Raw genomic sequence first — 27,991 nt, forward strand, 5'->3', positions numbered from 1 at the left:
AACTGTTCTGACCGAGCAGTGATATCAGGGCTCTCTCAGCCTCACCCACCTCACAGGGTGTCTGTTGCGGGGAGAGGAAAGGGAAGGAGATTGTAAGCCGCTTTGAGACTCCTTCAGGTAGAGAAAAGTGGGATATAAGAACCAACTCTTCTTCAATAATATCAGGGCTCTCTCAGCCTCCCCACCTCACAGGGTGTCTGTTGTAGGGAGATGAAAAGGAACGTGATTATAAGCCACTCTGAGACTCCTCCTGGTAGAGAACAGCGGCAGATAAGAACCAACTCTTCTTCTTCTTAATTCTGAAGCCGTTCTTTTTTTTAACCTTTCATAGGCTCTGAGTTCCTTGGATGAAGATGATCCCAATATCCTCCTTGCTATTCAGTTATCATTGCAAGAATCTGGCTTGGTTATTGATGAGGAAACTAGAGACTTTCTGACTAACGACGCCTCTCTAGGAGCCATCGGTACTTCTTTGCCTACACGGTTAGACTCTGGCCCCATAAATATAGATAACCCCAGGGCTGCTTTAAGTAGCTCAGAGCTATTAGAACTCGGTGACAGTCTGATGAAACTAAGCACAGACAGCGACCCCTTTTCGGCCGACCACTTTAGCTCTCACACTTTCAGCGATGCACGAAGTGGATTATATTCAACCTCTAGTGAAGCTGACTCGAGTACCCAAGACCCCAATATAAACGAAAACCTCCTAGGAAACATCATGGCCTGGTTTCATGACATGAATCCTCAGAGTATTGCCCTCATTCCTTCCGCAAGTACAGAAACCGAGGATGACTCTCGGCAGCCCAGTACTGAAGACGGGTTAGTAGAGCAGCCACGTGTTCCCAGTGCGAGACAGGACCCTCTCGAAGAGCACGCACTGTTTGAGGACGCGCTCAAGAACGAAGGCAGGGGCACCCAAGCAGAAGAGAGTGCTGCCGCTGGAGCTGCTCTTGCGGATGAAGCAGCGCTGCAAAGTGGCGACTCTGCTGGGAAGTCTGCTAGCCAAGTTGATGCTGCAGGGGATGCTTCAAGTCAGACATCCCAAACCTCATCGGAGTGGACTGAGCATGTACATTTGGTGTGACCACAAAAAAAACAAAACAAATGAACATAGAAACTGATTATAGAGCCAGACAGGCTAGAGAGTTGCCAGAGGTACACTATGTGGAATAAGCATTCTGGAGACTGGCCCATGTAAGGATAGCTCAGTTGTTTACTGGTAATGTAGAGGTGGTACACGTTGGAGTTCCCTTAAAGTTCTTCATAAAGATTCTACCAGTTTTTCGGGGAATTTCCATTGCGTCTAACAGCAAGTATCTTGTTTGTTTTGAAGAGAGAGGAATACATAGATTGTACTCTACATTCCTAATACAATGCAGCGTCTATTTAGCCTTAGGCAGGTGATCCTTAACTTGAAAGTATGGATTAAAGGCTTACTAAGATTCATTTGGGTTTTTGATCCTAAGAAACCATTTTCTCCTACCCCTCTCTTTTAGTCTGTCTTTTAACAACATTGTGCTTAGCAGTATGTTTTTCTTTAGACCTTGCTTTTTACATAGCCTTTTGCCCAACTAATCTTTAACTAGCAGTGTGGATTGAAGTATATGATACTTCTCTTTAAGGCTGCTTTCAAACCAAGAAGTGGGATTTTTTTTTCTAATTAAAATCAAAGATTTTTTCATGTCTATTTACAGTATAGATGTGCCAAACTGTGAATAGCAAATTAATTGTCAACACAAAGTGTGCAGTGTTTCTCTCTTAAAGCTGATCCCAAATTCTTAGTGATGGAAAAACCACTGGAAAGCATTGCTCTTCCAAATTTAACAGGCATTTATTGCCATAGTGACTGCATTCATAAAACCTGTACCTTAAGTTAATTAAGCCTAATTCTGCTGTTAAGAACAGTTATTTTAAGCATTGAAATACAGTTGATTAGCAGCAGCTATACTGTATTGAAAGACACTTTAATGGCAGTGCAATCATAGTTCCTTGTTTTCCATAATTAACAATGCATTCTATGCACTATTGGTCCAGTTATGTTTAATGGTAACATTTTTTTAAATGAAATTTCCTTTTATGTTAGAGGCAGTCCCACAATAAAGGCTTAATAATACTTGTTACATGCAACATGTTACTGTGCCTTTGCCTAATCGAAACAGATAGTTGCCACAGTTAAATGACTAATTAAGTTCAGTTCTCTCTTTTGGAGTTACTAAGCTATGAATTGCAAAGACCTCCATTAAAAAAAAAATTAAAAACCACTCATGGCCTTGCCTTTACAATTACATAGGGTATGATTCTGCACTGTGTAGGCACAGCAGGGAGAAGACCCCCCTGTAGGACTCACAGAATTCTCTTTTTCCTCACCTCCATCTCTTGTCATGTATATTAGAGCAATCCAAGTAATGGGAAATCCTTCCATGCCTCCCATAACTCCACCCTGCCTTCCCACTCGAGTCACAGGGCATGGCTATGCAGAGTGACACTTACAGAAGGGGTTAGAAATCAGTTCAGGAACACACTCTCCGTGACACTTCTAACTGGCATAACTTGTTTGAGTAGAGTAGGAAGGGTGATTGGAGGAGTCAAACACACGGTGCCCATTCCCACTACTGCTGGGATGCTGCCTGTGCACCCGCACCGTGGGGTGGGTCAAAACAGGGCTCTTTGAAGGGTCCCTCCATGTGCCTGCACAGAGGATTACTGTACCCTAAGTGTTCAGAGTTTTGATATAAATAACAAACACTACTGTGTATTCTTTCAATTGCACAATATTTGTTTGGTGTGTGGTTGCTGTTTAGTGTAAAAGGAAGAGGAAAAATAAAAGACCTTCCCTTAGTGGTGTCCTACTGTGAAAAAAAAATTCTTGTTAAATTGGCTTAAAAGCATCAAAACCTCATTGTAAGTTACAGTGATGCAGTTTGTAATTTTAACTAGAAGAAATTGTTTAAATGACCGTTTTGCTTGCATATAATGAAATCCTAGAATAATACAAGCAAAATAAGTGAAATGCTCCATTTTTATGTTTGGATATATGAGAGATCTGCTGATGTCTGATATAAAGGTTTCTCATTACTGAGTGTATATAGTCAAGTATTACGACAGCAAATAAGGTTGTATGTATATTGATTACTGTGAGTTACAAGAAAAGTGTTTTAACTCCTTTTCATTTTGAGATTACTATTGGAATCTTGCACTCCCTGTAACTCATAATACTAAATAACTACATATTAATTATTTACTCCAAAATTCAAAAAATACCTATTTCTTCTGAAAGTTTCTTTAGAAGGAATAGTCTGCTGCTCTGTTACTGTATTCTGTAGATCCATTGCATTTTCTAGCTTTGCTTCTAAATGCCCTGTCCTGAAAGTATCGGTATTGAACCCTTCCCAGCACTGGAAAATTATCTATGTAAACAATAATCTGGTATAAAACCCTCCTAACCTCAAATAAGTCTTCAAGATTCTGTCCTCATGAATTGGTCTTATACTTACCTTAATTTGAGATGCACATACAGCTTCTTTAAGTTATGATTTCCAAATAGGATGGTCCTCACACAGATTTTGTGTATTGCACTAAGGTGTCTTGCAAAGCTAAGATATGTATGAGTGCTCTCTGTGGCGATAGTGAAGTTTGTGGGTTCTGGTTTTCCCTGTAACTTGGTTTAGATTGTGCAGTATATTCCATTGTTTCTGTGCTAACTTTATTCCACGCATGACATTCAGCATATTAAATTTGTATTTTCTTGGTACTTATTTAAAATTTAAGACCACCCCAGTAATTGACGTTAGAATTCAGAAAGAAAGTTTGGCAAGCCTATTTTGTAAACCAATTAATTTTATAATGTAAAAAAAATACTCTAATCTTGAAAATGCTATTTGCACTTTCATAGTCTATACTTGATACATTCCCACTTTATATACAGTAGGATATTACAACCATGTAGATGTTTGGCCAAATGAATGCTGTTAATAATATGTAAAATTCTTTGATTAAACATTTATTACTTAAACTCATTTTATTCAGCCACATTATTTTATATCTATTCAACAAACATTGGATTTGATCACAAATGTTGTGCAGAAGGAATTAAGCCACTAACGCTGTTCTGAAAACACACAAGATCCTGGAGAGAGAGAAAACTTTTAAAGCAGGGGTAATCAACCTGTGGTCCTCCAGATGTACATGGACTACAATTCCCATGAGCCCCTGCCAGCATTTGCTGGCAGGGGCTCATGGGAATTGTAGTCCATGGACATCTGGAGGACCACAGGTTGACTACCCCTGCTTTAAAGGATTTAGTTTCCTTTTTATCATGTGCTATGCTTGTGCTTGCTGTAAAGCAGCCCTAAGAACCCAAAATACTTGCCACGCCTTGGAATGACACACATGGATCCAGCCCAATATTAGGTATCTGAAACATGCTGCAACATTTACAGTAAATAGTCTATACAGAGATATTCCAAAAGTAATTGATGAGATTATTTACCATAAAGCTGACGATGACAAAAAATAATTTTAACTATTCTTGAACAATTCAGTTTAAATTGCAATAACTTGGATGGATTCCTTGGAGAACAAAGTAGGTAAAATAAAGACTAGGGGTCTAATTTAGTCCTCACAGTACTGCTGTAGCCATTTCCATCCTGTCCTTGTAATGTATTAGGCACATTCACTCATCTGTAGCCATTGCCTGATGACAAGTAAGGCTGATGGAAAATAGTTATCATAGATCAAATACTGGAAACAAAACCTGTCAAAAGCTACATTTTTCAATAGAAGCAGTTTATTTGCTGAATTATTTGACTGATGACATATCTGCCTGATCTACTCAGAAGCTAGGCTGGGAATGATTTCTGTCTAACCATAATCACTGTGTGTTTTATTTAAGTTCAGCTGTTCAGAATGGGGAACAGGGGTCTGTATTTAGTCCATGCTTTTTCTGCTTTAAACAGCTGATACTTCTGCAAATCCTTGGGTTGTAACCAGAAAATAATAATGCATGCTTATGTGAATTAGTGCTTATATTTGCTCATATTTACTGAACTTAAGAACAGAGAGGTACACTTATGTCCCCTCTATCCACAAAAAGTGGATAGAGGGGAGCCTTTGACCTATGGTTCCCAACATGATGCCTGTGGGAGCTGTGGTGCCCTCTTAAGTGTTTTTAGAAAGTGGGCAGCCATTTTGTAGCTGGCCCTGTCTCCTGTGGTGGCCATTTTGTGGTTGTACCCTCTGGCTTGTGGCAGAATTCCAAAGGTGCCCACACGCTCACAAAGGTTGGGGATCCATGATTTGAACTGTGGTTGGATTCAGTTCTACCTGAGATCCCCCTTCCCCAGCTGACAACTACCACTAGTGGGACCCAGAAGTGGCCAAGATTCTTACAGCTTTCCATGGCAATTGACAGCTAGGAGAAAGACATTTTTTAAAGAAAGAATTTCTGAATCCAGCCCACCTAGGCAAAATTTGAATTGATTTTTAATGGTTGGTTCTGATTGAAAAGTAGGATAAAAATAAGTTCTCTTCAAAGGCCAAACATATGTCCTTTGTCACCAATGTTATAATCTCCTCAGAGGAACTGAAAAAGTACCTTAGAGTCTGAACAACTTTGTCAATGACATTTTGAAGCTGTCTACAGAACATTTATTCAAATTACACTGAGGTTTTTTAACATCCAGACATGTACACTACTACACAAGCGATGATATATTCCAGTTTAAACTGTATTTGCAAAATGTTAAACAGAATTGTATTACAAATGTGTTTTAAGTTAGTGCTGTTGTTAATACAGAGCTAGAATAGACTCACCATACTTGCTTCTTCTGCACCATCTCAGCCTACATGTGTCATTCTTCATAAAACCAACAAATTCTTACTTCATAAAACCAATGAATTGTAGTATGAATAAACACATATTCACAATGTCGATGTAGACATTCAGGACTGCAAAAATATACTCATCGGGATTCAGTTTGTAGTGGTGCGTCTTTCCCAGCATTAATTGGGTGTCCACCACCAGATACTTTAAGAGAACCACAAAACAAAACAAAAAGCAAGTTTCACAATATGCTACTAGTTTCATAGAATCTGCTTGTGAATGTTACTTATGCTGAAAACAGTCTAATATAACAATCCATGTTCCTGCCCCTACTACTTCCTATTAGTTTACCTCTGTTGCCAGCTTTTATCTTTGTGTTAGAAGCATAGAAAAAGATGGGTCCCCTTGGAATGTATCCAAGGAGAAAAGTTGCTTTTAATTTTAACTCTAATAGCAGTTTATTACAATCTGTCTGATATGGAGATTTCTGAGTGCCAAAAAATTGTCCGATAGAAACAAGAGCACCAAAAAATGAATACTTAGACAAGCATTTTTTAAAAATTGTTTTAGAAACAGCTTGGGCCACTGGTCTTTGACTTCAAAATCTCTAATATCACGCCAAGAAAAAGTGATTTAAATCTAGAAATCCTTTTTGTCCAGTACTGAGTAAAAAATTTATGTTAAAATTTTTAACTATGTAAGTTCTTCAATGGCCCTTCTCATAATTCAGTTCAGAGGAAAATAATCAAACCCTGAACTATTTTTTTCTTTTCTGCCTAATATTCTGTGCTGCAATTTTTTTTTAAAGTATTGTGTGTCCTAATAAACTCAGTCTCCATTTTCTTGAAGGTGAACAAAAAGTAGAGAAGACTTACGATGGCAAAAAGTAATGTTCCAGTTGCAGCATATAACACTATCAGCACCTGCAGCGGCAGAGTTTACAATCAGTGGGAAGCAAAAACGGTCCGTGCATTTTAGGATCCACACTGTCCTCAAACAACAGGAGAATGCTAGTGATTTGTTAAACAAAGGCATTCATCAAACCCATATCTGATAGCATCAACATTTCCCTTTTAGTCACTAATAATTGTATGCTTTCCAATAAACCAATAGAAATGTTTTTGTATATAAAAGCTTTCAAAACACTATCAATATCTACTCAGTGCCAACAGCTTGCCAGGTTCTATGATTAAAAGCATATCGCACAGTAAAAAAATCTACTTATGTATCCCATCATACATGAAGCTGCCTTATACTGAACCAGACCACTTGTCCATCAGTGGGAGTATTGTCAACTCTGACTGGCAGCAGCTTGGCAGGATCTCAGGCTAAGGTATTTCATATAGAATCATAGAGTTGGAAGGGGCATACAGGCCATCTAGTCCAACCCCCTGCTCAACGCAGGATTAGCCCTAAGCATCCTAAAGCATCCAAGAAAAGTGTGTATCCAACCTTTGCTTGAAGACTTCCAGTGAGGGGGAGCTCACCACCTCCTTAGGCAGCCTATTCCACTGCTGAACTACTCTGACTGTGAAAAACTTTCCCATCAAGTATTCATAGAATCATAGAATCATAGAGTTGGAAGGGGCCATACACTTCCTGAGGCAGCCTATTCCACTGCTGAACTACTCTGACTGTGAACATTTTTTTCCTGATATCTAGCCTATATCGTTGTACTTGTAGTTAAACCCATTACTGCGCGTCCTTTTCTCCGCAGCCAACGGGAACAGCTTCCTGCCCTCCTCCAAGTGACAACCTTTCAAATACTTAGAGGACTATCATGTCCCCTCTCAACCTCCTTTTCTCCAGACTGAACATTCCCAAGTCCCTCAACCTATCTTCATAGGGCTTGGTCCCTTGGCCCCAGATCCTCGTCGCTCTCCTCTGTACCCTTTCAATTTTAACTACGTCCTTCTTGAAGTTTCTTTCTTTGTGGATCTTTTAACAGGAGGTGCCAGGGATTGAATCTGGGACCTTCTGCGTGCCAAATAGATATGTTCTACCACTAAGCCACACTTTCGCTGGCCATTCTATTACCATCTGATTTCTCTGCTAACTATCACCTGGATTGTATTGCTGTCTTTACTTTCTTATGCTGAACTATGATCTGGCTTCTGCCCTCCGTGCCACACTGCCATCACTAAAATCATTAAAAATGTTTTTGATGTCAAACTAAAGGGTCTGCTTTGTCATTAGTCCTCAATGTATGTGCTACCTTTGATAACAACTGATGACCCTTTGCTGCTTTGTTTCTTTCAGGGTCTGGGTCTCTATCCTACCTGCTTATACTTATCATTTGACATTTCCACAGTTCTCATAAAATGAGCCCTGCTTGAATCAGACCGGAGACATCTAGTCTAGTATCCTGTTTCTGCTGCAACCAGCCAGATGCTCCTAGAATGTTTACAAGTAGGGCACAGAGTCCAAAGTTAGCCCTCGTTGCCCATCCCCCACAGCAACTGGCATTTCTTTCAGCCCTCAAATGCCATTATATGCCTACGCTTTACTATCATTTATCAGCATCTCTCTTGAATCATGCTGACCTTTATACCACCCAACCACACTGAAGCCGCTGAAATTAAACCTAAATAGGTGAAACTGAACTGAATACACATTCTTTATCTTCACCGCCATCTTCCTTTTCTCCTCCCATCATATTGAACTGCACATTGTAACCTCATTAGGTCTTGTCTTTTTTTGCTTGTTACCCTTATAAAGCCCACCACTCATTTTGATTCATGGCAGTTCAACAGAACTGATGGTGGCTTCAGCATTTATAAAATCAGAGGCCAGTGTAGAATAAAACCTGCAGTGCGATTTGAATAAGGACTGGCACGAAAGAATAAAGTACCTTGAGAGCCCTGCCTTTAAATGAAAGAAAAGCCTGTGTCTGAAAAGACCAGCATTCAACAAACTTTGAAAAGGACAATGGTCTTTAAATGCAAACCCCCCACCCCCCCCAAAAAAAAGGCCACAAGAAAAAAATGCATTGCTTGCCTTGGTTTTCAGGATGGCACAAAGTACTGCAGAAATTAGAAACACAAGAATCATAACCAGCAGGATTCCAGATGTGATGGTGAGGTCCCACTAAAAAGCAAAACAAAATTGGAATTGGCACCTCTCAATAAATCATACCTCCCTGCACCTGTGGAGTAGAGTTGAGCATGATGAAATTCTCTAGTCAAAGATACGCATGGAAAGAGGGACTCCATCTCTCCTTCCTCACTTTGTGAAAAGAAACAGACCACAACAGAGAAGCGTAGCCGATGCAGAGTTTTCAGTGGAAAGGTGATTTTTAAAAATCAGTCACTGTAAGAATCAGAAAATGAAATTAATACAATCCCACCCCCCTTCGCTGGTGTCTGGTACCATAGGAATAAGTGTCTGTTCTGAGACAGACCTACTTTGGAGTTATGTAAAAGAAAGCTCCTTTTCACTTGAACTTGTTCTATGCAAATTTGGTGCCATCATTTTTGTCCCAGACTCTATAGATTCGCATTGAAAGTAATGGTCCCAAAGTACCATAACACCAAAAGCCACACAGATCCTGCATGTTCATAAGAAAAGAATGTCTCCCTGCATTCCAGATATATGAAAATACATTGATTTTTTTTTTCACACACTCCTATTATGGATCTCTGGAAAGGGAATATCCTCTATCCCTCTTACAAAATATATATCCACCAAAGTAATTTCATTCATTTTCTGGGGAGAAAAAGAAAACAATATTTGAAATGATGCGACTAGCACAAGAAATCCCTGTTCCAACCCAATCAAGTATTTTCAATCAAGCTAAGTGCTAAAGTAATATTTCCCCACCTTTACAATATACAATATACAATATAGTGGCATACAACTGCCTTCTCTTCCTCTCCCTGCAACAGGCACCCCATGAGGTTGGTGGGGCTGAGTGAGCTCTTATGAGACTGATCTATGAGAACAGTGCTATCAAGACTGTGTCTAGCCAAAGGTTAACCTTTGTGGCTGCATGTACAGGAGTAGGGAATCAAACCCAGCTCGTCAGATTAGAAGACATTGCCCTACAACTACCAGTACAACAAGCTGGCTCTCAGTGAGAAAGGCAGATTATAAATAATGTAAATAAATAACTAAAATAGACCCAAACATAATCGTTAATCTCCCCAAAAGTACATTTCCAAATGCTACTATAGCACACTTTATTAGTGAGTACTTACTTTTGTCTGAAAAGCGAAGACAGAAAGGCCCAGTGTCATCAATGCTGTGCCAGCAACAACCCACAGTATCCCTTCAGCGTCAAAGAAGCTGAAAGGCAAGAATATATACGTTTCTGTATATACTTAAAACTAAAACCTTTAGTCAACATCTCCTTAAAACTTTAGTCACCAACTTACCTTGCAATTGATCCAAGTAACATACCTTCAACAATTGTCTATAAAGTAATACAGAAAAAAAATTACATACAAGTAGGTACTCATTAAATGGGGATAGGTTTTGGATGTGTAATGCTCTCTCTGCCTCCATTCACCTGTCTGCAAACACATGAACCCATCAAATCATTATTTCAAACACATCAATCATTCAGATGCAAATGCACATGTGCGGGGCTGCCGCGCATGCGCGTTTGCGCCCCCTGCTAGTGCCAACGCGCATGTGCGGCCACTCTGGCGCGCATGCGTGTTTGCACGCCGTTGCTGCGTGCATGCGGTGCCCTGGCCGCCGGCTCTCCCACACCCCCGGAAGCGGTCCTCAACCGCAAAAAGATTGGGGACTGCTGTTATAGAAGATTCAAAACCAGATCCAGCTGTATACCAGATCAAGTTCAAGGTTTTGGTTTTGACCTTTAAGGCCATACATGGTCTCAGTCCAACTTTCCTGGGGGACCATTTAACCCCCTATGCCCCTCTCAGGGCTCTTCACTCTGTGAGTTTGAACCAGTTGGTGAACCCTGATCCACATGAGGTTCACCTGTCCTCAACCAGGACCAGGGCCTTTTTGGTTCTGACCCCCACCTGGTTGAATTAGCTCCTGGAAGAGCTGAGGGCCCAGACAGAGCTGACCCAGTTCCGCGGGGCATGCATGATGGAGCATTTTCACCAGGTGTCTGGTTGAGGCCAGGGCAAGGAAGAAATACAAGGCCCCTCCCTGAGCACCGCCTTGAGGCGCCAGGGCAAAAGGGAGCTATGGAGTTTTTAGGGACTGATAGGTTGAGGGGATGGCGGGGAGATGGGTTTTTATTGCTTTTATTGTATTGTATTTGATTCTTGTAAACTGCCATGAGCTGGCTGGTCTGGGAGTGGCAAATAACCAAAAACAAACCAACAAAAATAAAATGATGCAAGAAACCCTTTGTGCGATTCTTATTATTACAGCTGGTTGTTCTGAGTTTTAATTCCCTGCACAGCAATTCCCTACCCATGTACTACTCTGTTACTTCCAGATTCAGTACAGAGATAAGTATTCCAGCCTTGTGTTACCATATTTAGAATATAAACAGCCTCCAGCTTCAGCAAATCCTAGTGGAAAGAAGGCTGGACTGTTTGTATAAGAGCCAGTTTGTGGCCCTACTCATCTGAAATAAGCAATACTGCCCACTGGAGTGACATCCCAGCCAAATGCCTGTCATGTATCTGCTTCGACTAATATGGTATAGAACTATATAAAACATAAAATTCAGCACATACTCACAAATATTAACAACAAGATATAGTTCAGTGGGGCTTTTCTACGGGCCTGATCGCAGCAGGCAAGGGTAATAGCCATAATCAAGATTGCTGGTCTAAAAAGACAAAGAACTTTTGCAATTTTACAGATCAAAATGTCACACAGTTGAAGATAATGTTTCAAGAAATTTTACATCTGCACTTCCAAACACATTTAGTTGACAAGGTACTGAAGTACATCAAAGTATATAGATGGTTATGATAATAAACATTAAATAGTATTTTACTGAAACAAGATTCAGACGTTTCAACAAGGAAGAGATATAATGTTATAAACATATATATTATGGTATACTTACAAAAGGGCATAACAAAACCAAGGACGCCTTCGCACCCAGATTTTAAGAACTGTCCTGGCTCAAAACAAGAGAGAACCAAAGAGGTTAAGGCCAAAATCAAATCTACAAAAAAATATAAATTACTTATTATGGGAGCTCAAATGTTTAAAAACCATAAAACAAGAACAAGCAGATTCAGAATTTCATCGGTTTATAATATATTAACCCCTTCTGTGTTGCAGAAAATAGATTGGAAAAACATCTTTTAAAAGAAAAACGAGACAATACAAACATAATTTCAACAAAATCTATCAGTGGAATCACTAATCTATAGTATTATAATTTTAAAAACATCCTGAAAAGATTAATCCCCCCTTTGTTTATTTATTCGCTTTATTGGCTGTCCTTCCCTAGAATAGGCTCAGGGCAGCTAAGATCAATAAAATACATATACAGAAAAGTATTAAAATTTCAAAATAGATTTCAACATTCTTAACCTAAAAGCCCTTTTGAGAGCCCCGAATCTGACCTCTTGGATCAGAGTAATTCTGGCGTTGATCTTATATTCAAATTTCAGCATGGGTGGGGAGGTGGAGAGACATCTAGTTATATTTTCCTTAGTATTTTAATTGCATCTGACAAAGTAGGTTCTGGCTTAAAAATTTATACCACAATAATTTGTTAATCTGTATTAGGAAACAAAATAGAATGCTTAGTAAAGTTTAGCAACTGTATATAAAATGTGTTACTAATACTTATATTTGGAAACAGTGAAGCCTAAGAAAAACTTTCTGAAGGTATTTCTCAGATGTTATCGTATTCCAAAAAGATTATTTATAGTGTCTGAAGTGGCATATAAATGTTAGAAATATTAAGAAATAAGAAGTTACATCAATACATATTTGCTGGACATACCCAACTGTGAGAGTTGGGGGGGGGGGACATTCATAGAAGTTTGTAAAATAATTGGTTTTGATTTAGAAACTAGCCCAACAAGTTCTTTATTGGACCACATTGTTAAAGCAATTCTTAAGGCACAGATATACCTTATAAAGAATCTGAATATTGCAGCAATATTGGTGGAATTTGCATTTACAGCATTTGCCCAGCACTGAGGGATTAGCAATTTACCAAATGACTACCACCCTTTTCCTGGAACCCATTTTTAAATGGTCTATGTGGCACAAAGAACTATGCGAATTCAAAAAGGGGAGCTGAAAGGGGAGAATGGCATATAAGTATAATAAATAAATAAATAAAATGATAAAGCATTTATTGAAAAGAAAGATGTCCACACATATACAATGTCCAAAGATCTACCAAAGAATGCAAAACAAAGATGTAAACAAACATGTAAACAGATACATGCCACAGTCATGCTGAGACTAAGATATTGTAATCCACCATAATCCACGTGGCCAATCAAGAGCAAATACCGTTTCATGGGCCTAATGCATTTGCTGGTGCTATGCCAATGTCTTGCCACAGTTGCTCACTGTCAACATACAAATCTAGAAAGTCACATTCCTAAACATTTTGTGACATGCACCTGAAATGGCTAATTGGTGCAGCTCCCCAATAAATACCTACATGTCTACTTTTTATATAGTCATTGCAGGAACTATTTGGTGCAACATTGGGGCAGCTGTGACAAATGCAGCTGGATAGACCAGTTCCCTATGAAGCAACTGAAAACAATTTGACAAAGCTTTCCCATGCAAAGACATACGATCAAGACAAAATGATAGAACGTGGGGTTTTGTAACTGATTATCACTGACACATGGTTCACTGCAATATAGGGAAAAGGGCATTGTATTAGTAGAGTACAGAATATAAAATGGCATGTGACACTTTCATTAGTTAAGATAGCAAGTTGTGCCATGACAGAACAAATTTGTAACCCAGCATGTTGCACCTGGAATGACTTAAAATTATGGTAATTAATTTATACATACCAGTAGACAAATAAACACATTATGCCAACAGTTAATCCCAACTGAACTGTCAATATGATATATATTTTCCTGATGAAACCTAGGGAAACAGTACAGGATTAATCAAACTGTATTCAATTTAAAGTCTATCAAGGGGATAATATAAAAACCAGTTCCCTGCAGATCATCTGTGCTTGCACATTTTTTAATGTGGAACAGCATAGAGGACACAACAATTAACCAAAGTTAAAAAAATAACTGTTTAAAAACAATTGATCCATAGTTGGTGGCATGACCCACATTGAGAAAAACTAACCATAGTTTGTTTAATTAAAGCATGGGTTCACGTGATATATGAACCAATCCAAACTTTCCTGTACCTGAGCTGAATCTGCATGGAGCTTTTATTCCAATCCTAGGTCGATTCAATCCCTGCCGTCTACAATGAATGCAATTTCCATTTTGATTTTGAGCAATTTAAATTTTTCATCTGCAACAGGCATGAGTGACCCTACCTTTCCCCCGCGATATCCTGGAGTGGATATAACCCTCAATATTTGAAAAATCATCAGCATGAGTAAAGGTGCAGCTCTCTGCTTTTCCCCGAGCTAACTTGCTGCCTCTAGCCTCCAATGCTGTAGAAAAGCCCTGAGGCTTTTCAAACGCTTTCTCGTTCCCAGGTTGCAAAGCTTCACTTAAAGGGGAAGCCTTAACTTCTCTCAGCAGAAGCTCCAGAAGCCTTCTTGGCAGAGATTTGCCTCTTGGATTTATTTCCCCTCCTCTGCTGCCTCCAATCCTATTCCCCCCCCCCATTAAAGAAAAGAAAGAGGCTCCTGCTGTGCTTGGCTCCTGCCCCCCCCCCCCCCCCCCGTTCTGAGCTTCCCTAATCACATGCAGAACATTTTCTGTTTCAATGGTGGGAAGGGATATACAGGAAAACCCGAGTTCAAATTGATCTGAATTCAGCAGGCTCCACAATGGAATAAACAAAGTAAGTGCAGAATCAGCCCAGATGTACACTTTCATAATAGAATTGTCAAAAGAAAATTGTTACCACTTACCTCTGCGGATATTGCTTTCTGCAAAGGGTCCTTCATCTTCACCAAGAGTTTCCAGTTCGTGGGCTCTTTTATGTGACCATTTTCCTATATGTCTGCCACGTGAATGGCTTGTTTTTATGTGTTTTCCTGAATACTCTCTGTGGACATGGGGAGGCTGCTGTTCAACTGCATTTTCCTGACTGTTGCTAGGTAGAGTATCTTCTTGTGGAGATTTATTCTCCGAGTGCTCATCTGGTAGTGAATCTGTAGGCGAATCTACACCAGGATGCTGATATTTGATGTATAGTACTGGTCCTATGTTTCCATGAAAGCTTGCTAGTAGATTATTTTCTATCTTGGACAAGTACATCCTGGTTACACCTTCACAATAGTAATGAAATGTTATATGGTGGCTAGCAGTATGATACTATGCAGAATCAGACACTTTTAAGCCCATTAATGTTGATGGGCTTAAAAGCAGATAGCAATCCTCAGGACTGCATCGTTACATACAACAGCAAAAAATTAAAGCTTTAGACAGCAACTCTCAAACTTCAGCACCCAGCACTCAGCACCCAATTTTGATTTAACATTTCTGGAGACTCCCACCAACAACAACTGTGAATGCCTCATGGAATCCTCTGACCTCCTGCAAGACCTGTGGCGAGATTTGGAGTGCCCCAGTGGCTACCATCTCAGTTCCAGTCATGTATTACTGCTTTCCATCATGGCAGGTTGGTACCACCCTACAGCTGAGGGTTTCCCATCAAGTATTCATAGAATCATAGTATCATAGAATCATAGAGTTGGAAGGGGCCATACACCTCCTTAGGCAGCCTATTCCACTGCTGGTTATCCTTCCTGAAGGATCTGCCCACTCTGTTATGACCCCAAACTCACTTTGGAAGATGCTTGGCAGCCAGCTACTCCCTCCCACCCACTTTTCTGGTGTCAGAGCTACGAGATCCCATCTCTTGTGACTGTTCAAGGAAAGACTTCTATGGCCCTACTTCCGTGCAGCGTATCAGGCTTTCCATCCCAGGCACGCATACTGCCCCGACACAATGTCTGGCAGCAGGCCGGTGTGGCTGCTGCCATGCATAATGGGTGTCAGTAAGGCAAATAATGGCCACTGGAACCATTTAGGGTCAAGAAAATTGTATGAGGAAATAGGCTGAAGCCTGTTCTTCCCCTGTGCCACAGGCCCAATCCAAACTGGGCCCCTGCAATGCCTGGTAAATTAGTTCACCTGTCTGACAGGTGAACTCCGACCCAACACAGGGAAAATTTCACCTTGTCTGGTCCTCAGTTTCTGTGCTGTTCTAGGTCAGCCATCTTTATCCACTTCTAGAAGGCTGTCTATATACGTCCTTCCAAGCTGAACCCATACACCCACAGTTATATCTTCTCCCATGTGTTACAACACTTACCCAATTTTTCTCTTAGATCAGAATGTCCATGCATAGTGGCCATGCTATCAGTTCCCATTAATAGATCTTCTGGTCAGATTTCAAAGTCCATGTAAAAAAAGAATACATTTTATTGAACTAAATAAGGGGAGGAAAACCCAAATGTGGAAACACCAGAGTCGACTTGCAGCATCCAAAGGAAATCCAAAGCAAGGCTAAAACAAGGTATGACTCCTAATGAAGAAATGGTCTGGGGCTCTTGTTTAATTCTTTTGGATTATTGGTTTTATTGATTTTGCCCAATCTCAGAATCAGAACCAGGTTTTTCACTAATCATTTCGCAGATAAGATTATTCACATCCAGTGTAATTTAGACCAAGGGTAGTCAACCTGCGGTCCTCCAGATGTTTATGGACTACAATTCCCATGAGCCCCTGCCAGCAAACGCTGGCAGGGGCTCATGGGAATTGTATTCCATGGACATCTGGAGGATCGCAGGTTGACTACCCCTGATTTAGACGACTCATTTAATACAAACAGTTTCCCAGACACTGACACTTTTTTGTGACACTGACGTGGTTTTGACAGCGACTTTTCAGTAAAAAATTGTGAACTGAACAGGATTTTTGGAGGGAAAAGGCTGACGATTAACAATCAATCCATCAGGAGATTGTGTGACAGAATACATGACTGCTTTATTGATTCATAAATATCTAATGTTTTTATGCTTTCTATGTGTTTTAACTCTTTTTAATTCTGTAAAAACTGTTTGATGTATGTTTAAGGGGGATTAATCTAAAAGGTAATTTTATCTTGTATGCGTTAAATTGTTAGCCAGCTTTCTGACCCAGAAAGGTAGGATATACATTTTGTAAATAAATTAATTTGTGGATTTATCAGATTGGCTGTGTAGTCTGATGTAGAAGTAGCAAGTCACTCAAGTGATTTTACAGAGATTGACAGTGAGATGAAGGTGCTCTTTATATAATATTATATAAATTCTGTTAATATAGATGAGTGGCACTGTTTGATCCACCATTAAAAGTATAGTCAGCTAATCCTGGTTACTTACCAGATATGTAAACGGTAACTTTACGTTTACCTTCAACAGGGATACTATGGCAACATGATATACAGAAGATTCAAGCTGCAGAATTCTAAAACTGACAGTTGGTAAACGAGAGCTAGAGCGACTGGAGAAAAGATGGGAGAAAAAGGTAATAGCAAGTAAAAAGGATTGCTACTGTTCGTTTCATACCATGTTCATACACCTGTACTTAATCCAGATTGCCACCCTACCTATCATAGTCTCATATTAATTTGAGATGTGTGTGCTTGTATTGGTCACGCTAAACGAGACCTGCATTATTTCTTACCAAGACAATTGCAATCCACTGGCCATATAGAATGCCCTATGATTTTGCTAGGGGAAGGAAGGCAGCATGGGAGTTAACTAGGGTCTGTACTGGGAAGAAGAAAAAGAGCTTTTAAAATATATATTCTGCTTTTCACTATCCAAGGAGGCCCAAAGTGGCCTTTCCTCCCTTTCTCTCTCCCAAACATGAGATGTAGGTGGGGCTGAGAGAGCTCAAGTGAACTGCTCTGAGAGCTCAACTCTAAGAGAACTGTGACTGGTCCAAGGTCACCCAGCTGGCTGCATGGGGAAAAGTGGGGAATCAAATCCAGTTCTCCAGATTAGAGTCTGCTGCTCTTTCATCACTATACTATGCTGCTCTCTTGATGACAAGATGGAGAGTCTGGCAGTGTGTGTGAGAGAGCTGTCAAGCCAGAAGGGAGGAAGATTCTCTGACAGAAGCAGAAGAGAGATGGGAAGGATGATCTGTGCCCTAGGCTCTCCATTTTGGCATCATGAGAACAGGACATGCCTCCTCTATCTCCATTAGTCCCAGCTAGTTAGACTATATTAGAATCCTAAATCTATAATGGAGTTCACTATAATAAAAAATCCCATTAGTATGAAAGGATAAAGAAGCTCCGTTGTTCAGTTTCTTACCAGCACACTCACCAGCTAGATCATTTCAGCTGCATTATGTACCTTGAGCATTCTGCTAACTAATAATCCCAGAGAATTAATGGGAAGAGATTACCTTATTTGTACTGGCTTTTGGAGATGCTCTGAAGTAGCTAGAATTTCCCTTGTAGCTTCTACAACCACAAAATGGAGGGAAAAAGGTCCCAGATCTTTTCCCTGAATCCTCTACATGTGTTTGAGAACATAACAGAAAGGTGGGATCAGTGGTAATTCAGTCTGATTAGCCAAATAGGTTACTGATTTAAATATATAAAATTGGTCACATTACAGATTCGCTTTGATACTCCAAATTACAAATGTAAGCACTTTTAGCGGGTGAGCCATCCTCTTTAACTGAAGGTATCACTCACTTAAGACCTCAAAGTATCAAAGGTCATTGTTTTGAATGGGACCAGGTTACTGTAACGCTTGTGGGAAGTAAAACATAGGGAGATAAACTAAATCACAGGAAGATAAACAGCTGGAGAAATTGGACATAGTATCATGCTAGCTGTCTAAAAACAAGACAGTATGGAATAGAATATTATATCATATTCACCAATGGCCTCCAACCAGATAGCTAAACCTATGGACTGGGGCCAAACAGAGGCTAAACAGTTTTTTCAGCAAACTTATGGCATTCCTCAAGACTGCAGAGAAAACCTGAATTTAAAAAAAAAAAGAACCATAGAGGTTTAAATCCCTCAGAAAGTTCTCTGTGCAAGAACTGAGAGTGCTCTTTCCTTCTTATTTTTATGGTAGAGCTTGGGAGCTACAGCGGGCCATTTGAGAGCTGCTCTGGGGCCTGCCAGGGTTGCAGTGGATACTGGGAACCATTCAGGGCACTGATGACAACTACTCTGGGCTCTGCAGTGGCATGCACTGGCAGGCTCTCTGGGCCCAGAGTGGCTCCCAGAAATTACTGCCACCCAGCTCCAAAGCTCAGCGGTGGGGGTGGGGGTGGGGGAGATGGGATTCTCTTCTACAAGTGTCGCAGCCCCCCACTTGTACATTAATAATGTTAAATCTAGATAATTTGGCTAAGAGTTTCACAAGTAAATGGGAAAAGACCTTTGTACAAGAGAAATTTTAAAATAAACGGGATTGGATTTGCAGAAATGTTTGGTGAAGATTGATATTAATGGGCCTGAAGGAAAGCTTTATTACAATATTTCAGTGGCATCTTACACTAAACTTTTTATTTTTGTTCTTTAGATATATGTTGAAGGTATATGGCCAACAAGGCTGATCTTATATATTTTACCCACAGATTAAAAGGTTTGGCCTATATTATACTAAATGAGAATTTTAATATGACAGGTTATTTATCACCCATGAAGCCTAAAGAAAAGGAGAGTGAAGGATTAGACTGAAAATGGCTCTCATCTTGCTAAAAACAGCTAAGCTGCACATAGCAACAAAGTTGAAAGTTTATTGAAAGTTATTTTAATGATATGTGCAGTCTGAATACCTCTGCAAGCTTATAATACCTCTGATAGATTTACAATGAAATTATCAATGCTCATCATATATTAGTATGATAAAATTCAGGATGAGGTGCAACAGATATAATTTGATAAAATCACTGTTTAGTTTGGTGTATCAGTATTTGATATTGTGTAGCTAATCAGCACAATATGTCAGCACAATATGTCTATATATATCAGCACAATATGTCTATATCCTATTTTTGTCAATTAATTGAATAATAATAAAATAATTCTATTTCATTTGCCTTACCTGAATATCCTGCAAATATCACATAGTTATTAACGTAGAAACCAAGGTGATTTGCTTGAAGTACCTTCATATAAATTATTTTATTGTGTTCCCTTGTCAAGTTCTTCATTATTTGTATGTTTATTCTTTTTTGGATTAATTTAGATTTTATGAAAAATATGGGATTGACAACACTGGATTGTGAAGTCCTTTATTTGTCTACAGACAAGGTACTATTCTTTAAAGTACCACTCAGATTTTGGAACACTCATTTACACTCTGTTCTTGAAAATATTTATTTGTAAGTATGTCCCAATGATTATATATGTACATTTAGGATAACAGGTTTATAATCCTAACAAGTTGCTCAAGTCACTGTCACTAAGTTTTTGGGTAAACAGGATTAGATTTGTAGGTTGTGAGATCTGGAGACAAGGGCATTTTCTACTAAATAGGAAGTTATCCTACAAACACTTTCTACAAGGATACTTATCACATAGGAATTAAACATCTATGCTTAGTGCTAATTTTAATATGCCACTTTTTGAAGTATTTTTCATATTTAAAGTAGAAATTAAATGGTCAGTGCCAACTGGCCTATATCGTCTACCAATCAACATAATTGTCTATCATCAGAATTGTTGTTTCAAATAGTAAAACCAGGCCAGCCACAAACCCTGGAGGGATTCTTTATGATTTTGTAAAGAAAAAGAAAAAGCCCACCCACAGTGATCTAATTAAAAAAATAGCATACTCTAGGTCTAGGAGGTACAGAATACTGACAGCAGTAAGTTAAGGAAAAGACAACAGCAGATGGGGAAATTGCCTACTCAGCACACTGAGAATTTATACAATACTGGATGGAAGGAATGGGATGTGTATATGTAATATTTCTAAATCAGTTATCAAAGCAGAAAATGGGTTCCAGGTGGACTGGACATCATGGCACCCATGGGCATTACAACATTGGGCATCACCGTCCTAAGAGTTTGCAGTAATCTGAACAGCTTTATGTTAGGGGATGAACTCTCAATGAAATTATTCCTCTCCACTTAATCCTTTGTGAACCAAGAAGTTCTTTCTATGATAAGCAAAACTGATAAAGAGTGCAAGGAACCTAATTTACCAACAAAACATGGGTTTCTGCATACTAGGAGGCTTCCCCAAGCATATAGAATTGAGGTCACTGTGGGTAGGCAGGTAGTTATAAGTGTCCTGCCTTGTGGGGTAGTCAACCTGTGGTCCTCCAGATGCCCATGGACTACAATTCCCATGAGCCCCTGCCAACAAGCGCTGGCAGGGGCTCATGGGAATTGTAGTCCATGAGTATCTGGAGGGCCACAGGTTGACTAGGAGATCCATTGCGACCCTATAGGGGTAATATGGCGCGCTTGGCTGCAGCCGGGCCTGGGGCCCATGGCTTTTGGGCGCCACATGCAAAGAGCCGGCCTTTCCCCTCAGAGACGCCGACGCCGGAAGACGCACGGCTGGGGGCGGCCTCGGTGTCCTGCAACCCGCGGGGCGGCCGGCAGAGGGCAGGGGCTATGGCGTCTCCCCCTCGCTGAGCCGCAGCCAGCGCCGCTTCCCCCCGCCCCATCCGTCGCGGCCGAGTCGCCGGCTTTCGTGGCGCGGGGCGCGAGCGGGGCAGCGCGGGGCGCCGAGATGCCGCTAGGCCTGAAGCCGACATGCAGCGTGTGCCGCACCACCTCCTCGTCCATGTGGAAGAAAGGCGGCCAGGGCGAGATCCTCTGCAACAGCTGCACGGGCCGCCCAGGGCCGCCCGGCGCCGGAGGATCCGCCTACGCCACCACCTCGGCCGCAGCGGCGGCGGCGCAGCACAGCAACGGGGGCGGCGGCGGGAGCGGCGGCGGCGGCGGCGGCGGGAAGCAGGTGAGGCCTCCGCCGGCGCTTAGGCCGGGCCGCCGCGGTCCTCTGCCAGGGCTGGGCGGGCTTCTGCCAGGGCAAGCGGGGAGCGCGGCCCTCCCGTAAATAGTGACAGAATAAGGAAGGAAGGAAGGAAGGAAGGATAAAGGAGCGACTCCCTCTCAGGACGGGCGTTCCAGCGCTGCAGCCCAAGCGGGTGGTGGTTTACTCGGGAGCAGGGGAGGCCAAGCTGGGGCTCTCCAGATGTCCATGCACTACAATTCCCATGAGCCCCTGCCGCTGGCAGCCAGCGGCAGGGGCTCATGGGAATTGTAGTGCATGGACATCTGGAGAGCCCCAGCTTGAGCATCCCTGCGACGAACTCCAAAACGTTTGCTCTCAAGTATGTGTCAGGTTAAGGCTGGACGGCGCTGTCCCAAATGGGTTGGGGACGGATGTCGCGGCGCTGGCTTTAGTGTCGCTTCTTAGGAAGCGCGTCTGGTTTTGCCACTGAACGGCTTTTGCTGCCTTCGTACTTGTGGGGTGTAGGTACAGCTGCAGCGCAGTTTGGCAGAGAGGTGTGATGGTCACCTTAGAAGTGACTGAGGGACTCTGAGAAGGAGGGGGGTTGCATGAGTCCGAAACCTGGATTTAGTTATTCTGGTTTGGTATTTAGTGTTAATGTTTAAAGCCCTAAAAGGTCTGGGGCCAGTATATCTACGGGACCGCCTTTTCCTTACAGTCCTTAAGGAGTGTTAAGACCGGTGGGCCAAAGTCTGCCTAGGATGCCTGGTCCAAAAGAAGTGAAATTGGCCTGGACCAGGGCTTTTTGGCCTTGGCCCCAGCCTGGTGGAATGCTCTATCAGGAGGGATCGGGGCCCTGTGGGACCTTAACCAGTTCTGCAGAGTCTGTAAAGCAGAGCTGTTTTACCAGGTTGGGGCCTCGAGAGAACACCAAAAAGTACTGGTCCTGAGGAACTGAGGAAAACCAGCTCCCATAACTCAAACACTACCCCTCCGGGATAATGGAGATTATCATTTTTAGGGTTTTATGATTTTGTTGAATTTTATTATGTTTTTACCCACCCTGAGCTCCAAAGAAAGGGTAGGGTATACAAAAATAAGAAGAAGAAGAAGAAGAAGAAGAGTTGGTTCTTATATGCCGCTTTTCCCTACCCGAAGGAGGCTCAAAGCGGCTTACAGTCGCCTTCCCATTCCTCCCCCCACAACAGACACCCTGTGGGGTGGGTGAGGCTGAGAGAGCACTGATATCACTGCCCGGTCAGAACAGTTTTATCAGTGCCGTGGCGAGCCCAAGGTCACCCATAATAACAAAACAAAAATTGTTTTGTTATTAAACTTGACTGAATGGCTAACATCATCATTATTCCTAAGAGTTACTGGAACTCCCGAGTACCCCAAATTTCTCACTAAACTTAATAAGCTTTTTCATAATGTCTAAATAAATTGACTTCGGATGTGCTGAAGATTTTGTTCCTGGCCATGATGGTGACTGATCCTACAGTCTCCTGTAGGATATCATTATTGTTTTAGGTGCACTTGATCATGTCCATGCTCAATCAACCCTTATTTTTGCATCCCATAGAGTAAGCAAGAAATTCATAGGAGATCTGCTCGATTGAGGAACACGAAGTACAAGTCTGCTCCTGCAGCTGAAAAGAAAGTTTCCACTAAAGGAAAAGGGAGAAGGCACATTTTTAAGCTAAAAAATGTAAGATAATTATGGATTCTCATTACTGTTAACTGTGTACCGTCAGCAATGTTGTAACCAGTACAGGAACCTTCCACTTTAAGGTTAGCTTCAAACAGAATTTTCTCTAGGTGGTTATAAATTCTGTGTAAGGAAAACCAAATGCACAGGAATTTCCCTGGAATTCAGCTTCGTTGCACAGGAATTGGTTCTGGTTAGGATAGAGATGTGCATGATAGTTTGCAGTAAAAGCTTGTATCACACAAAGCAAATAGAAGGATGTGTTATGGAAATAATATCTGTAAAAAAATGTCAGATGTAAAAGGATCTGGGGGGAAAAAGCAGAACAAAGTACTAGAATTGGGCTGGATAGGAAGCGTAATGGTTTAGAATGTGTGCTGAAATTGGCATGCACAGCCACCGGATCGCCCCCCCCACTGGTCCACAGCCTTAGAAAGGTTGCAGACCACTGATCTATCTGAAAGAGCCCATTGGATTCAGTCATATCTCTTTTGCATACCTTTCGCTTCAATTTCTGCAGTCCTTTAAGTTTTATTTAGTGGGTCCAAGTAAAAGACTATGGAGCTGCTTAAATTCTTCATGCAGTGTCACAAATGCTACTTTACTTTTGCCACATTTGCAAATAGGCAAATTTAATTTATTTATTTAATAATCTGTACACAGCCCGTGGCGCCACGGGCGCCATGGACTGTATAAAGGAGTAAGGGGTAGTGGGGAGGAGTTAGGGCGGGACCGGTCCGGGATAAAAACTCGGAGTGTCCATCCCGCCCGAAGCAGGCAATGGAGAGCCGCGCGAAGCGCGGCTCCCCATTCCCTGCTTCACCCGCACAGCGACAGGTGAGCGCTTCGGGGGCAGTTCGCCGTTTGGGGAGGGTGGGGGTGGTGGGAGCCGGCCTTCTCTCGGCCTCCGGAGCGCCCTCGCAGTAGCGAGGGCTCTCTGGAGGCCGAGAGAATGCCGTTCGCCGCTGGGGGAGGGTCGGGGTGGTGGGAGCCGGCCTTCTCTCGGCCTCCGGAACGAGGGCGCTCCGGAGGCCGAGAGAACGCCGTTCGCCGCTGGGGGAGGGTCGGGGTGGTGGGAGCTGGCCTTCTCTCGGCCTCCGGAGCGCCCTCGTGGCAGCGAGGGCGCTCCGGAGGCCGAGAGAACGCCGTTCGCCGCTGGGGGAGGGTCGGGGTGGTGGGAGCCGGCCTTCTCTCGGCCTCCGGAGCGAGGGCGCTCCGGAGGCCGAGAGAACGCCGTTCGCCGCTGGGGGAGGGTCGGGGTGGTGGGAGCCGGCCTTTTCTTGGCCTCTGGAGCGCCCTCGCGGTAGCGAGGGCGCACCGGAGGCCGAGAGAACGCCGTTCGCCATTGGGGGAGGGTCGGGGTGGTGGGAGCCGGCCTTCTGTCGGCCCTGGCAGCGGCCTCGCCCGGCGAGCCCGCTCCCGGGGCCGACAGGACGCCGTGGGAGCCTTTGGGGAGGGTGGGGGGGCGGGAGCCTCCTTTCCCAGCCCCCCTTTTCCCCCCGGCTTCTGCCGGGGCTGAGCTCTCCCTTGCAGCCGCGAGGGAGATCTCCGCCCAGACAGAAGCCTCCTTTCCCAGCCCCCCTTTTCCCTCCGGCTTCTGCCGGGGCTGAGCTCTACCTCGCAGCCGCGAGGGAGATCTCCGCCCCGACAGAAGCCTCCTTTCCCAGCCCCCCTTTTCCCTCCGGCTTCTGCCGGGGCTGAGCTCTCCCTCGCAACCGCGAGGGAGATCTCCGCCCCGACAGAAGCCTCCTTACCCCACCCCCCTTTTCCCTCCGGCTTCTGCCGGGGACGGGCTCTCCCCCCCAGCCCATCTAGCGCCCATTTTATTTCAAATTAAAATGGGCTTGAAATCTAGTATTTAATAATGTACTTAGCATGTATTCCCAAATCAGGGTAGCTTTACATCTTATAGGTTCAGAGTATGCGGACATATTGAAAGCAACAGCCTGAATTACTACTTCATGTTACCAGCACAGTTCAGATTCTCAGACTGAAATAGATACATGTAGCTACTTGAAAATAGACAGTATATTATTGTAATCCAAGACGATGTGTGAAATGGCTGACTTTAAATGAGATGCAGTTCTGTTTCTAATTCAGTATAGATCTTCAAAGTAAGCAGTACATAAAATCCTGAAAAGCTTTCTCAGCCACAGCACACCATGAAAATATTCAGATTATTTTTTTTTATTTTTGCAGTTAAAGTATACTTGTCTCCATGTTTATTTTTAATCTAGTTGTCCAAAGATTTTTTGTGTAATATTTTTTCTTGGCAAATGCTAATTCACAAAAAAGTATACTTTTTCAGACAATAGTAGCACATATACGTTCTTTGTACATTAATAATTGTACTTTCTTTTTAAGCCCATCAAAGCTCCAGAGTCTGTAGCCACTATCATTACAGCAGAATCTATCTTTCATAAGGTATGGCTTTTAAGTTTTATAAATCTCACAAACATACTACCCCGTTACCTAAACCTGATATTAAGAGTATTTTTAATATGTAGAGTTTTAAAAATTACATGAGAAGACCATTGAAGTGCAAAGAAACCTCAAAATCTAAAATGTTTCTTCAAATCTGTGAGCTTCTGGATTTAGAAGATTATCTGAAGAGGCATAGAAAACTGCAACTGAGAAGTAAATTACAGAACATATGCACCCGTTGCATGAGTATTTTCCACTTGCAAAGGTGGCTGTTTGTATCCAAATCTATGAGTGTTGTTATACAGTTCCTGTTTAATGCATGAGTACTGTCCACTTGCTCAAAGAGCATTAGTCTGGTAGATCACGTATTGATATCTGAGTTTTAAACTAGCTGAGCAATTTTGGTAGCAATCTAGCTTGAATTCAAAGCCGCTGATTCCCAGTTATTGCTGTTGAGAGAAAAGGAAAATAAAGATGAAAGCATTCCTCTCATTTGTTGGGAGGAGACACCAAAGATGCCCTTAAACAAGAAAGCATGGTGCTCTATCTGAGATAAAGGTACAGGAAAAGGGCAGAATTGTAGATCAGTAAGAGCAGCAAAAAGATTAATTGAATATAGACTTAAACAATAACTGTTAAAGTCTTATCTTTAAAAGAACAATAAAAACTTCTAACTGTCTATATCTTTTCTAGGGAGTTTACTATCAGATTGGAGATGTTGTTTCAGTAATTGATGAGCAGGATGGTAAAACATACTATGCTCAAATTAGAGGGTTTATTCAAGACCAGTACTGTGAAAAAAGTGCCGCTTTAACATGGCTCATTCCTACAACAGCTAGCCCCAAAGACTGTTTTGACCCTGCAACTTACATAATAGGTAAGTTCCAAGGCCTAAAATGCTATGTTTTAAGTGATTCTGAGAAACCATTGTGTAAAGCACAACTTGTGGTGTAGTTGTGTAGTTTTAGTCTTGGTTTTCTTGCTTAGGATTAGCTCATTAGGTGCCATTCAACTCTGACCTGGATTGCTTTTCCAAACTGGATTCTAGCAGTGTAAAGAAAAATGAACCAAGGATTAAAGTTGTATATTTGAAAAGCAGCCAATAATCTCACCCATTGTGCTGGTCTGCATTGTGGCCATAAATGTGATTTCATTGACCGTGTTCTGTGGAAAGAGGCAGTATGTACACATAAAACATGGGTCTCTTTTCTTCTTACCTTTGAGTAAAGATCACTCATCTGTTGTAGCTTGGCAAATATCTGGCTTTCTCCCCTGCTCTAGCATTGCTTAAGTAATTCTAAAGAGCATGGCTGTACATTCTGTGTGCTGCCAGCCTCTCTTTCAGAGATGTTGTCTCTCAGCTGTCCCATATAGTTTTTATGTCCTCCTTACGGTCCACAAATGGGACCTTTCCCCATTTGACATGGTAGAGGGGGAGGGAGGGAAATAATGCAAGTGGATTACCAATTTATGCAGCTTGATGTGTAGTTGATGGGACGAAGGAACTGCTTTCTTGAAATAAATTAGTGAATTTTATGTATATGTACCTATTCGAAGGATAAAAAGCTAACTCCCCACTTTTTTTTCTTTCTTTTTAACTAAAGGACCAGAAGAAGATCTCCCAAGGAAAATCGAATACTTAGACTTTGTTTGTCATGCACCATCGGAGTATTTCAAGTCGCGATCATCCCCTTTTCCTACTATCCCTACTAGGCCAGAAAAAGGTTATATCTGGACTCATGTTGGACCTACTCCAGCAATCTCAATCAAGGAAACTGCAGCCAGCAGCTTGTAGGCTGTCAGCTTGAGAAATTGTGTTTATATATTTATATATTAAATTTATTACCAATTTTTGAGTATTAAGTTACCCTAGGATTGGCTTTTATTTAAAAAAAAATATGGGTGCCTTTGTTAAAATCAAGTCTTCAGCTTCTCTAAAACTTTTCTTTTCTCTGAAGTACGTTACCTTTGTTGAGGTCTACGCCTTGTATTTGTCTCATTTTTATGTAGAAATATACAAACGTTACTTTCTGGA

General features: G+C 41.8%; 3 protein-coding genes across 14 annotated transcripts in view; 2 read left to right on the forward strand and 1 right to left on the reverse strand.

The window, feature by feature from the left end:
* ANKIB1 (ankyrin repeat and IBR domain containing 1) overlaps positions 1-4,012 on the forward strand; it is a 61,364-nt gene extending 57,352 nt beyond the window's left edge. For all 9 annotated transcript variants that reach the window (XM_077303850.1, XM_077303842.1, XM_077303847.1 and 6 more), the window contains one exon: positions 332-4,012. In XM_077303850.1, coding sequence (XP_077159965.1) covers positions 332-1,084 — 753 coding nt within the window. In that variant the 3' untranslated portion in view covers positions 1,085-4,012. The remainder of the gene's footprint in view (positions 1-331) is intronic.
* An 808-nt stretch (positions 4,013-4,820) lies between these two features.
* Positions 4,821-21,101, reverse strand: LOC143820303 (protein lifeguard 1-like). 2 transcript variants are annotated; one of them, XM_077302933.1, is made up of 12 exons: positions 18,295-19,193; positions 17,259-17,379; positions 16,208-16,276; positions 14,799-15,158; positions 13,759-13,837; positions 11,823-11,876; positions 11,489-11,579; positions 10,195-10,232; positions 10,018-10,105; positions 8,819-8,908; positions 6,697-6,744; positions 4,821-6,025 (listed from the first exon to the last, which is right to left on the reverse strand). In XM_077302933.1, exons 3-12 carry the CDS (start codon positions 16,263-16,265, stop codon positions 5,876-5,878), a joined length of 1,056 nt encoding a protein of 351 aa, XP_077159048.1. In that variant the 5' UTR covers positions 16,266-16,276; positions 17,259-17,379; positions 18,295-19,193; the 3' UTR covers positions 4,821-5,875. The 2 variants fall into 2 exon arrangements, with proteins under 2 accessions (XP_077159048.1, XP_077159047.1); XM_077302932.1 differs by lacking the exons at positions 17,259-17,379; positions 18,295-19,193 and adding an exon at positions 19,959-21,101.
* On the forward strand, positions 17,343-27,989 carry GATAD1 (GATA zinc finger domain containing 1). 3 transcript variants are annotated; one of them, XM_077302937.1, is made up of 6 exons: positions 17,343-17,403; positions 20,103-20,167; positions 23,407-23,532; positions 25,897-25,956; positions 26,650-26,833; positions 27,561-27,989. In XM_077302937.1, the coding sequence occupies exons 1-6, from the start codon at positions 17,391-17,393 to the stop codon at positions 27,749-27,751; spliced, it is 639 nt and encodes a 212-aa protein (XP_077159052.1). In that variant the 5' UTR covers positions 17,343-17,390; the 3' UTR covers positions 27,752-27,989. The 3 variants fall into 3 exon arrangements, with proteins under 3 accessions (XP_077159052.1, XP_077159051.1, XP_077159050.1); XM_077302936.1 differs by lacking the exon at positions 17,343-17,403 and adding an exon at positions 19,434-19,496; XM_077302935.1 differs by lacking the exons at positions 17,343-17,403; positions 20,103-20,167 and adding an exon at positions 21,409-21,827.
* Positions 27,990-27,991: the final 2 nt, after the last annotated feature.

Source organism: Paroedura picta, chromosome 11, assembly GCF_049243985.1.
Source record: "Paroedura picta isolate Pp20150507F chromosome 11, Ppicta_v3.0, whole genome shotgun sequence".
Lineage (NCBI taxonomy): Eukaryota > Metazoa > Chordata > Lepidosauria > Squamata > Gekkonidae > Paroedura > Paroedura picta.

Coding starts and splice junctions, on each gene's coding strand:
- LOC143820303 (XM_077302932.1), bottom strand. CDS start 20,067: ATGAAGAACTTGACAAGGGAACACAATAAAATAATTTATATGAAGGTA. Junction 11,877..13,758: donor ATGTGTTTATTTGTCTACTG/GTATGTATAAAT, acceptor GTTTTGAGCCAG/GACAGTTCTTAAAATCTGGG. Junction 11,580..11,822: donor TGGTTTTGTTATGCCCTTTT/GTAAGTATACCA, acceptor TTGTCTTTTTAG/ACCAGCAATCTTGATTATGG.
- GATAD1 (XM_077302935.1), top strand. CDS start 21,600: ATGCCGCTAGGCCTGAAGCCGACATGCAGCGTGTGCCGCACCACCTCC. Junction 23,533..25,896: donor ACATTTTTAAGCTAAAAAAT/GTAAGATAATTA, acceptor TTTCTTTTTAAG/CCCATCAAAGCTCCAGAGTC. Junction 26,834..27,560: donor CCCTGCAACTTACATAATAG/GTAAGTTCCAAG, acceptor TTTTAACTAAAG/GACCAGAAGAAGATCTCCCA.